The sequence below is a fragment of the Megalops cyprinoides genome, chromosome 11 (assembly GCF_013368585.1).
Source record: "Megalops cyprinoides isolate fMegCyp1 chromosome 11, fMegCyp1.pri, whole genome shotgun sequence".
NCBI lineage: Eukaryota > Metazoa > Chordata > Actinopteri > Elopiformes > Megalopidae > Megalops > Megalops cyprinoides.
Window position 1 is genome coordinate 23,602,948 of NC_050593.1, and position 12,757 is coordinate 23,615,704.

The following is a 12,757-nucleotide window of genomic DNA, read 5'->3' on the forward strand; positions in this document are numbered from 1 at the left end:
TTCAAAAATTTCTTCACTTACTAAAAAAAACTTAAAACTATGCTCAAGCTCCAATAATGTGGTTTGAAAATATGTGATAAACACATAAAAAGTTCAATTATAAATATTTTCAGGAAGCAGCTGTAGGTGTGCTGTAACCCTGAATAGCGCATTTTAAGTTGCATTTTCAGTGATGATAATAGCAGGCTTGTGTCTGTGCTAATGATGTGTCAAGACCTCTCTGACACTGTGAATGGGGTGGTTGCTTGTACAAGTGCTTGTAAGAGCAGATGCGTTATGATCATCTCCATGAGCTGTTACTGGGACCATTAGATAATTCCAGTCAGAGGGTGCTTGCAGGTTAGGGCCAGACACAGACAATAGACAGAGCCATTTTTGGTACTGAACTGTGAAGTTGCGCTAAATGCCGGGAAATGCCTGATATACGCAGGTAACACAACTGCAGTGTGTTTAGACGGTCTATCACCAGACAATCTACGATCATTTGTAATGCAGACACATCCCCTGATGTGAAGTCTGCAGTGTATGAAAACCTTGCTTTCTTGCTAAAACTCAGAGTTAGTGACGGTGGATGAAGTACAACAGTCAATGGTTTGAATGAAGGCAGCGTTTCATTTGCTTTGTTTCCTACGGGCTTTGATGTCTAAGAATTCAGAAACGGATGTCTCCTGCTGAAAACCATCATGAACGATGACAGCACAGATGGAGAAAAAAAGGCTGAGTGAAGAATTTGAGGGACTGGAGTCTGAAGAAAATAATTGCCATTATCGCACCTACAGAGCACATCTTGTGGCAAAATAACCAGGCTGCGTTCGGGTTATGGTGGTTAGCCAAACTACTCAGAGGGCAACTGCATGGCTCGTGCGGTAGCTGGCGACCTAACCAGATGTACGTTTTATGATTTCATCTTGTTTATCGGCCTGCTGCCGGAAGCCTGGCAGATCACGTATTCACATTTTTGTCACGTCTGTGTCGCGTGTAACGTTATATTTGATCTCTGTCATGATTCGCTAATGCGCGGCCCAGAATTTTTCAGTTCAGAGTTCTTATTTGAAGACCTTGCTGTGTACACCGTACAGAAGAAAGGGTCACTCTCCTGCTTTGATAGCGGAGCCTGAACACAGGATCAGCACCATGTCATAGGAGCATGGCTCTGTGCCGTCGCCTTCAAAGAAACCTCATGATGTTGCTGTCTGTGGCAGCGTGGCAGCAGAAACGTTTTTATTTATTCCTGGGGCTCCACACAGCATAATTTCTCAAAGAGCGTGGATTTTCCCCGCTCTCCTTGTTATCAGAATGTTCCGTAAAAGCTGATCTTTCTTGTGCGGAATTGCTCAGTGTGTTAATTTAATTTTTTTTGGGTGCCGCTGTCTGTTCACATTGAGACTTGTTCAGGAGGCTTTCATGTCATTGCTGTCAGTAATCGTTGGGTGTTCTCCTCTGAAGACTTGTATTAACTGCGCTCCTTCTGAAAACCCTCCCTCTGCATCTGTTGTTAGGAGAGCAGGACTCATTCTCCAGAATCATAATTCCATTCTCCTGACAAAATCCATTTTTAAGTGGATTTTATGGACAGCTTTTAACCAGTAGTGTGTCCAATGGACATTAATAACCAAAGGGGTGAGAATGTTGCATGACCAGCATCCTTAGACCATGTTTATAAATATTCTGGCTGTTTTATACTGGTACAGGCTTAAGCAAAACAATGAATTCTCCTAAAATATGAAGATCTGGGCAATATGTAATTATCTTTTATACAATATTTGCCCCAAATTCCATGAAACTTTTTTGATACAGCATGATGTTGGTTCCAACATATCATTAAAAGAAGATAATAATGAAAATGACAAAATGCTGGAGACCTCAAATATGTTATGACTTTTTAAATACCTAGATCTTTTAAATATTTTCTTGCATGTAGAAAATAGATTTTTGTCAGAACAAGAGGTCTTCTTACAAGTGACGGTCAAGTTATCATAAATGTCATGAAGTGATGCAGCAATGGACCTGCAAATAATTCCCCATTCCATTCACAGGAATGAGACAAGAGGATTAATTAAAATACCATGTGCATTATAAATAAAAAATGTATAGTAAAGTAATTTAAATACCTATTATCCATGTTTCAGTCATTATAGTATTAGATTACCTCTGAAATGGTTCACATTGGATGCGTATCCTGTTGATGCTTTACTGTAGAGAAAATTGGTATGTTTTTCACTGCAATAACTATCTCATGATGGTGAATTAAGCATGACCAAATATGAACAAGTTACTGTCTGTGTCTGTAGGCTACCTTTAACAGTGTAAAAGTGTAAAAAGTGAAATTCATGCACTCTGAAATTTGTACAGTTGAAGTTCATCAGGTGTGCACCATTGCTGACTGAACTGACGCAACCCGCCATAGTTTGAGGGATATTAATTAAATCTTAACACAAATTTTCCACAGTGTAGTACTTCTAATTTAATGTGGTAAATAAATGAGACAAGATGACATTCAGAAATAACTAATCAGGAGGAAAAAGTAACCACACAACCAATTTGTAATGAGTGACAAGCAGTGTGTACCTCTCCTAATGAATTAGATTATATTAACTGAAAATCAACAGCTAGTTTGACACAATGCCTGTAAATGATCTCCTAGGTAGTAACATCAAAGTGCAATCTTTTGATTAATTTAGAATTAAATTCAATGTACAGCAAAAAGAAAATGATATTAGATATTTGAATAACATACTGTTTTTACCCATAACAAGTCCTCTATTGATATTCTGGAAAATTAGGAGCACCCAGAGAGAGTGGGAATTCTCTCTGGGTGCTAGTCATTGATAGATTCAGATGGATTTTTTTTTTTTTAGCTTTGCTGGATCTTGTCAAACTTCTCTTTTTTAGTTTAGGTGGCCTGCATTAAAAACTGGTTTCAGTTCTGAAGGTTATCAAAGACCGTGAACTCTGTTGTTCACAGAATGGTTGTGAAATAAGTTCATGTAGCCCACAATCCTGATCAAAATTTTGAGATTTTTTGGTGGGTGCTTATGAAGCAAGGGGCCATAAACCATACAGAACAGTAACAGTTTCTGAAAAAAGAGGCTACTCCTTTTTTTAATAGGCATGGGCACATCTAAGGAGAAACCCTGAGAGTCTGTGGAACTCATTCCATCTCGTTCCTGTTCTAGAAAAGCTTCATGTAATGATCTATGTCTTTTTTAATGATAAAAATCCTGGCTCGTGGAATCTTGAACATGCATGTCTCGTTTCAAATACGTTTAAACTATTATGTCAATGCTGTCAAGTGGATTCCATTGTACTAAATATAATTACTTGCCTTTTTGTAACTTTTCGGGCTGTACACACCAGCTGTAAGCTTTTCCTCCGAGGATAGAATTTCAAAAGGTAGTCGGAAAGCCATATTGTTCTTGTGGAAATCTGTTCTTCTGTAATAATAGCCAATAATCTTAATTGAAAAGTAATGCGTTTCATTTTATGAAGTGTAAGGCACAGTATGCACTGTTTTGTGTCCTAAAAAAGTACCTCACTATTTTAGATATTTTAACTTTTTGTTTGTATGCCTTTGGTCCTAATGTTATTGAGTTGGGTAGGTGCACACGTTGAATGAATGTTTTATTTTTATATTTACAATTTCACATCTGTATTTAACGTTAATCTTCCTTAAATTATTTTTTGAATTTATTATTTGAATATAGCCTCCCTCCCCCCAGAAAAATCCTTCATTGCATTCAGTGGGTATTCTTAACTGCAAAACATAAACTACATACAGTAGCAAACAATTGTGCATGATGTCAAATATATTTGTGATGTACCTGCAGTCAGTACCTCAGAATTTGTTCATGTTAGCAGTTGTTAGTGGTGATATTTGTGATGACTGTATAGTAACCAGTAGAACTTTGTAAATTAATCTAATTGAAGAGACCCAATAGGATAAACTGTTCTTTCTTCTTTCTGTTCTTTCATCCACTTTGACTCCCATGAATTCTGAAAACCTGAGGAAGAATGCCATATGACTCCCAGTTGGAACATTTCCTAGACTATTTTGATATTGCGGAAGTGTAAAAAGGGGAAGCACTGGCTCATTTTAGCACCTTCGCGAAAAAGCAAAGTGCTGAACAACTGGCCCATAAACGCCTCTCCTTCCCCACAGTGTTGATCCAGTTGTTGATAGTAATTCCCAGGAATTTCTCCCTTGAGTGCAATTGTCTGTCACTTAATTAGCTGAAGTTCTGCTAGCACACGCTCGTCAGACGCGTGTGTGTGTGTGTGTGTGTGTGTGTGTGTGTGTTTGTGTGTAAGACAGGCGCTAGTTGAGGTGCCTGCATCAATAGTCTTAGGCCATCACACAGTGTAGGGACATATTGGTCAATGCACATGCTTTAACACCAGTCAACTCCGCTGTTCACAGAATAGCCCTGTAGCTGAAAATTTAGAAGAAGAACATGCAAAGCGAAATTGAAGTTTCCATTAAAATTGAAATGATAGAGACAGATCTCTCTGTATTGCATAATACTGCTGTTTATTATTTCCCTCTCTTAATAAATTGTAGTAATTTCTTCTTTGGGAGCTATTTTGATTTATATTGCAAATATTTCCTTGTAAATAATTGGCTCCATAAGTGTGTATTCATGCACTTCACTGACATGGAGAAGATTTGCAAAACTAGCCTAATTCCTGAATTAAATTGGCTGATGAGAAGTTGGCCTAAATGCAAGAGGTGAAGTGCTGGCTGGAATGTGTCCCCCCCCTGTTTTCTCCAGTTTAAGTGAAATGATACTGAACTCTTAAGGCCCAGCTTTAATTCATGCATGGTTTTGACCTGATGCCGTGCAGGGATATTCATCACATCCCTTTTAGTCAATTCATTTAATTATTCCTCCTCCTGGGGTGCTGGCTCAGAGCTCACCGTGAATGCTGGTTCCTCAATATGAATGAATATACACCCAGCTGCGGGTGTAGCATATTGCCTGTCCCTCTTTAAATTCATTTACTGGTACTGTACAGATCCAAAAATAAAGTATTGTAAGAAGTATCCGGAAATCTTCATTTACACAAGCAATAATCAATATGAAGGACTTCTTTCTAGCTGTATCATCAGCACTCTTTTGCTAATTGCCATTGAGGTTGCTGGTGGCACTCCCAGATATTTTCCTTTGGTAGTTAAATATTTATCTGCCCTTTGTGACACACATACTGCCTGTGTTTTCCCCATTGTGTCATCCTAAACTTATCCCAGTTTGTGTGCGTTTCTTGTGTTCTCCCAGGTGCATGTGAAAATGGCGGACGAGGCTGTCTGTGTTGGCCCCGCTCCCACCAGCAAAAGCTACCTCAACATGGACGCCATCATGGAGGCCGTCAGGCAGTCGGGAGCTCAAGCTGTGAGTATGAATGAGAGCGGCCCGTCTGCCTCAGAGGCTCAAACACACCCTGAGCGCAAACCCCCCACAATAAAGAGAGACAAACAAAGTGTGGAGTGGGGTGGAGGGGGGAGAGAGGGCCATATTCCGCTTTAGCCCGGGCTTCCTCGGCAGCCGGGGTGTAGATGCGGCTGGGGCGGCGGGCGCACGGATATCAAAGGGTCCTGGTGGTGCCTGGCTGTGGAGGTGGCAGCTGCTGCAGGTGGCTGCTGGATTCAGCCCGCCCGACGGGGAGCAGCTCCGGCCTCTGCTCAAATTTGAGCCACTGCAGAATATGAGAGAGAGGAGGGGGGGGGGGGGGGGGGGGGGGAGCCAAACTCAGACACAAAAGGGAACCAACAGTACAAGAGAATGTAGGAGTTATTTGCTGGGTGTTAGATCTTTAGAGGGAGAGTTATTTGCCTGCCTGGGGTTTAAATCTGCCACACAAAAGAGGTTTGAGGTCCAGGTGTTGAAGGACAAGAGATCACAGAAAACTGAGGACAACGTAGCGTCAGTGTACTTGGCTATGTCTATGTTAAATATATGAGTAAATATGCCAAAACACACTTGAAGGTGAAGATTATTTATGTAGCATATTTGATTTAATTCATTTAATGTGTTTTATTTTTGCAAGTATCAGTAAGGAAGCTTGTATTTGTATCTGGAAAGGTATATTTTATTGGAGCCATCCAAGGAGGAATACATTATTTAACAAAACAAGAAACAACAAAAACGCCATAGGGGGCAGTTCGGTGCATGAGAGAATTGGAATGGACTTGTGTTAACTGAGATTATACTGGCAGGCAGAAATATGGTATGAAAAATTGACTCTTCCAGGCTTTCATGTTCTTGATGAATATGAAATTAGTTGAACTAAGACTTCCACAGTGGTAATGCGTAGATAAACAAAACGCTGTAGGAATAATAAATCACTGCAATTAGAAACAAGTGTTGAAACAGGAGTTTTGGACAGGTCTGGAAGTTATTATCGAGTATATGGCTTCCACTTGATTACTTGATCAGTAACATTATGCTGTAATGTGGTAGTTCATGTTATATTTACATTTTTGGTTTATAGTTTATTTGGTTGATAGTATATGAATAACCAAATTATATTTTTGTTGTCTGCTCAGTGTCAAAGTATATGTTAACAAAGAACACCCCCCCTTGGAATTGGCTGGGACTTAGGTTTAAGCTGATTTCTATTGGGAAATTCCTCAATTTTTGAATAATCTTATGACTGAAACAACTGAATTTTTGTATAAAAAGATAAAGGTTGCAATTAAATGAATGATTACTAAATGTCCCTTTGAGGAAAGGGAAAAAAGAGAATGAGTATGTGTATTAGCGAATATGCATATCCTATATGCAAACATTAGATGCCATCAATCATCATTTCTTCACTCTTATGGCTTCTTTCCATTTGGTTGACCTGTAGGTCGATCATGGGTCCATCCACAAATGAACTGCATCTCCTTAATAAATCTGAGGTGCAATTAGCTATTGAAGGATATCAGATGTCTACATCATTTCCAGCCCACCTCTCAAGGAGAACAACAACTAGCAACCAGTACACCTTCTTGATAGTTAGCTAAAAATAATTCCCATCTGCTTAGCTGGCTAGCTATGGTAGCTCAGGGGAAAAGTGGTTCAACTTATTACATTTAATATCCCCTTGCACAGTTATGTCTTTTGCCTTAAGTAATGTTTGGTCTTTTTTCACTTGTTGTTAGCAAGTAAACATGCGGAGAGGACTCTAGTGAGTAAAATAAAAGGTTCTCCCATTCAGCGAATAACATCTTGATGTGGAAGGACATTATGAATGTTTTATTTGAAACATCAATTATATTTTGGGGATGTCACACAGTTAACTGTGTATTTTTATAGGCTACATCTTGAAAAATGTATTGGTAATATATAGACGTCAAACTAGCTACCTACATTATAACTCTAGATATTCAAATTGTAAACCTTCTGTTAGGGCTACTCTGTAGACTAACCCTGTAGCTTGCTAGCTAATTTCCTCTCAACATTTTTCAATTTTTCCACATTTTACTTCAACAAAAATACATAATTAGGGAGAGTGGGTTTTTTAAAGACCACATGGCCCAGTTGCCTGATAAGAACCCAGTTAAAGCTAAAACAAGCCAAAGGTATCAGCTGTTATTCTGTTAGGAAAAAACAAAACAGTGCCTGTCAGTTACTGCACTTCAGTTCAGCAAGTGTTGTCCCAAAATGCAATGTCAGCTCAGTCTCGGCTTCCTTTTGTTAGTAGATGTATACTCCAATCTCATTTTGTAATTCTTATCATTTTCATTATGATCCTCAGAACTGAAATACTATTATACCCAGTGCTTGCCTTGTTCAAATGGAACTTTTGTTGAGTAAATTTTTAACTTCTAACTAACATCAGTATTCTGAATGTGGTAGTTTTAGTGATTTTTCTTTCCTTTTTCTTTTAAAGGTACACCCAGGATATGGTTTCTTGTCTGAAAATAAGGAATTTGCTAAGAGATTGGTGAGTGTCATTCATGCTAAATCTACATTTGGGTTGTAGAATGTGCACGCTTGTGAGTGTTTGGTGGAGGGCTGGGGGGGGGGGTCTGTCAGGAAAGATGGAAAAATTGACAGTTGAAAACAAGAGTTATAAAAGTCATGAGGCAAGCCAGTTTTGTCACATGTATGTGCTTTGTGGCAAATTCACCCGATATTTCTTGTTATTTATTTAATTGCACTTTATCCGTGACATGTCAGGAATGAAATAATTCTGCAGTCTGTGGAGAGAAGGCAGCGTTGAAAGATATGAAGTGCACCTGTACAGTTTGCATTTTCCGCAACATTATTATAATATGACAGATGGCACTAATTATCAAGGGGTCTCTCCGGCTGTCTGTTAGGTTATACAGGAGGTGGCAAATTGACTTTATATGTAGCTTTTAATGGAATAGGTTTAAATCATACAGATGCCTCAGTCCTCACGTTGTATTCCACTCAGACTGTGTCACTGAATTAAATGTTTTCCTTTCTACTGTTTTTCATACTTCAACTGTCTTTTATAAAATGTCAGCTGGAACCTATCAGTGTAAGCTCAAGCTTGTGTAAAAGCATAGTGCTTTTACCTAATTATAAAAGATACGTAATCATTTAAAATAACCGAATGAAGCTTCTGTATCTTCTGAAGATGTGGAACTCCGCTGTTTTCAAGCTGTTTCGGTTGGGTCCAAGCTGAATAGTGGATGTTGTACCTGACTCCCTGCATTAACCTTTGCAGTGATATTTAATTAAAGGTTTAAAGGCCACAGAACACCTGCACCATGCTTTGAATGCAGTCAGAGCTAGTGACGACATGGTGGTGGTGCACGGCAATTAGCATGACCTTAAAACCTGTGCTGTCGCTCCCTTGCCCATGCTGTGCTGAGCTCCTCCTCTTGTGCAGTGTGCTGGGGGAATCGAAGCGGCCCCCACCACCACCACTCCCCGCCCCCACTGAAACCGTCCAGAGGGCCGAAGTCTCTGTATCCAAACCCGAATTTGATACTACATGAGCGCCCACGTCAATAAACCTCTGGCTGTGCTGGTGTGTGAGCCCGTGTATTTGGCTTTCTGCCAGCTCTTAGGTTGAGGTGGTCAGTTGTGGCTGAGTGATGTTGTAGTCCAAAAAGGCATGTCCCATCGCTCGTGTCTCTTTGCTGCTTGCCGTCCCCTTGAGCGCTGTGATGGAGCGAGTGCTGTCTGGGGGTTATGCCTCCGAGACACCCCCCCCCCCACACCACTTCTCCCTCAGAGGTCAAACCCATCGGTCGCCCAGTAGCCCTGTGGCTCACTCAACATATCATGCTGTGCTAATATTTTGGTTAGCTTGAGTGGGTTGCTGACATGGTGTTTATTTGGATTAGCAAGTTGTCCTCATTAAAATCAATATGTAGTGCAGGAAAAGGAGAATAATGATTGAAACAACGGTTTAACATCAGAGCAGTGCTCTCAATCTCTCTTGACATGAGGAAGATGTGTTGACAGTGGGGAGGTGGAAAGGAGGAGAAAGTGGGGTGTGGGCAGAGGAGCTTTACTTACATACATCATGACACATACCCAAGTTTCACATATGCTACATAATACATTCATTTTTATTCATTCATTCTAACTGTGTGTGCTACAGTTGGTTGAAATGGCTATTTTACTATTTTAATTGTAAAGAATGATTAAATAAATTAACATGCCACCAACAATTAAAAGTACAAATAAGTACATTTAAAATGCAATTCATTACAAGAATGAAAACATAATGAACGCAGATTGTTGTGCTTATACTTCTATATTACTGTTACTCTTTTATGTTTGTATTTTTCTGTTCATTAATTTATTATAGCCATCAGCACAAGGCTGGGTATTTAAGACCCTGTTTTTTTTAGATACATGTATTTTCCTTTGATGACATACAAATTAATAGGTGTCAATTAAGGCTCCAGTGAGTGCACTATTAGTCTATTAGGCCAGTCAGACAAGTGGAGTTGATTGGCTGATGTCTTACCAGGCAGGAAAAAAAGGTTGCTAGGGTATAAATTGACTGACAGATGAAACAAGTTGGGTGGTTACTAGCTAAAAGGTAAATCTAAATAACTAGCTAGTAAAGCTGGATCTTATGTGCTTCTGTAGCTAGCAAGCTAGTCCAGCCAAATAATATTAGCAGCTTTTTTCCATAAGCCATAACACACAGCTCCATAGCTGCCAATTGTACCTAGCTGCTGGATAAAGTAACTTACTTGCTGGCTATTTAGCTGCCTAGAAATGTAATAATTAGCTAGCTGTTTGTAAGAAACAATGATAACTATATAACTAACTAGCCAGCTCATTCACCTTTGGATAATGTATATTGTTACTTCTGGCTTAATTAAGAACTTTAACTTTAAAAAAAATGCTTTCAAGGACAGACAACTAAATGCCAATTTGTGTGGCACTTTACCTCTCAGTCAAGTCTTTCATAGAACTGCATTAATTGCATCTTATTTGTGCAGGGTGTTTCCTCTAGAACAGATCTGTAATAGAATGCCATGGGTGGTAGATGCTGAGTAGTGACAGAGGATATCCCAAAGTGAACATTTTAAACATCTTGCCTTCCATTAATACTCACCTAATCGCCGGCCCACTCCGTGGTGTCAGAGAATGTTCACGATGAATAATCGATGAGTAAGTCATGAACCTGCTGTGGACATCCCATGAACAGAAAAAAGTGTGTTAGCTTTTTTTTAGTTTTACCACAGTCTCGGCAGCTGAATCTAGCATTTTTTTCCTGAGAAGGTATCAACTGTGACCCCCAACCTGGCACTGCTCATTTGTATTTTTTTTTTAGAACGAAATGAAACACACAGAAATAGAATATGCCGTTGAAAGAATGAATAAATAGAATGAACAAATACATTTATAAAATAGTTGATTTTTCGATTTCATATGATTCTTTCATTTTTAAGTTGCAGACTCGTTTTGACATTTATATATCAATGTGTTCATTTAGTTGTTTATTTGTTGATTCCTGGATTCTGTATGAATTAAATAACTAATTAATTTATTCTATATTGTCACAGGAAGAAAGACCGACATTATACAGGGAATCAGATTATAGTATATATATATATAGTATCCAAACAGATGTTTTTCAACCTGTGTTCAGCCTAAATGCAATACACTGTAACTTTGAGGAGCAATGCAAGCGGTTTAAAAATTATGTATAAATTTACTATAGTTAATATTGTAATTTTTATTTCTGACATTGCATTGTATTATGAGTTGGTAAAATGTGAAGAATGATGTATAAGACATTAAGAATGTGACACCTACTAAAATGTGTTTATGTGTGTGTTTAAGAACAAATCTCATTGTGGTTAGCTTGAACAGAGGTTTTAGTATGATATGGAAGTGTTAAAAGTTAAATGGTAAATGTATCTCAGTACTATGTCAGCCTAACCATCACTGCTATACCACTTAAAACTTGAACATATAAACAATATGCACTTGGATTCCCTGATTCCCCAGCAGAGGAATAAGAGGCAGGCATATATGTGCGTGCGTGCGTTTTGGGGAGGATGGCAGGGCACCAAAAAAAAAAAAAACTTCAAGGAGTAAAGATGAATGTGAAACTGTTTTTTGCGGATCACTTATCTTTTTGCATCACCCAGGGAAAAGATAATAAAATATCATCAGAGATAAATGGAGGAAAGTTGGGGAGGGGGCTGAAAATTCACATTCGTTTGTCTGACAGCTGGGGGCAGCCCACTCACTCATCACACATTGATATTCATCACAGTATGCACCCCCCTTTCCCTCCGTTTTGACAATCAACGGCTTTAACACCCTTGTTTTAATTTAATTAAAGGTGTGATCGCCGGGGTGAAAACTTCATTTGCACACATCAAGGGGAAAAAAAAAACACCGAAAGGGTCATCTGACGAGAAGGAAACACAATTAGCTCTGCAAATATTTCAAATTGGAAACGGAAAGTGGTCAGCAGCACAGGGCTGGCGGGGGATCGGGACTGTTATACATGTCAACACAAACAGTGTGCCTCTCGGAACTTCAACCAAAACAAACACTTTGAAATACAGGCCTCTCTCCTGTCCAAACTCAGTGGAGTATAAGCGCCTTCCTCAGTGTACACTGTAGTAGGGCAAGTAGTTTTCGCACCTCATGTTAGCAGGACAAACATGACAAAGGTCTTCCAATTCAACTCCGAGAAGTGCAGAAAGAACATTCCAGTGGCTTGCCTGGGCTAGGTGAATGCAGCGGTGGGCTCCATGCATTACAGTTCATTTCTCAAAAGTAAGATCTCGTGTCTTGAACGTGGCGTCGTCCTCCGCCTTGTTCTGCGCTGTGTGATGTGTCATTAAGCAAATTAAATGCGTTAGGAACAGATGAAAGCTCCAGGATTTGACATTGAGTATGTCTACTTATCGCGTCCCATAGCTTCATCCTGAAGATCACAGAGTGCTCTGTCCCTGATGGCCTGCAGTCTCGTTTCATGTTGCGTGTGCTTGATGCGAGGAGGAGGAGTGAGGAACCGCTGGGTCGGGCTCGACCTCCGCTGACAGGTTCCAGACCGATCTGCCTATCACGTGCGCTGATCAAGATGTTTACAGCAACACCTTGCTAGTAGTTTGACACTGAGGCCTGTGTTCAGTTCTTGTACAAATGCACTTTGAGTTTAGCGTAGTATTTACAGACTGATGCTTAATTCCAGTAAAAGATGCAATAAATAAGAAGCAATACGCCATCAAACAGCAAAACAGAAAATGTGTTCTGGCAAGTAATTCAATCATTTAAAAGAAAGCAAGGGGGAGGAGGCATGCTTGAAAAAGAAT

General features: G+C 39.5%; 1 protein-coding gene across 1 annotated transcript in view; it reads left to right on the forward strand.

The window, feature by feature from the left end:
* The window catches only part of pcca (propionyl-CoA carboxylase subunit alpha), a 123,533-nt gene that overhangs the window by 9,616 nt on the left and 101,160 nt on the right, over window positions 1-12,757 (forward strand). The window contains exons 6-7 of the mRNA XM_036541260.1: window positions 5,274-5,387; window positions 7,873-7,926. Coding sequence (XP_036397153.1) covers window positions 5,274-5,387; window positions 7,873-7,926 — 168 coding nt within the window. The remainder of the gene's footprint in view (window positions 1-5,273; window positions 5,388-7,872; window positions 7,927-12,757) is intronic.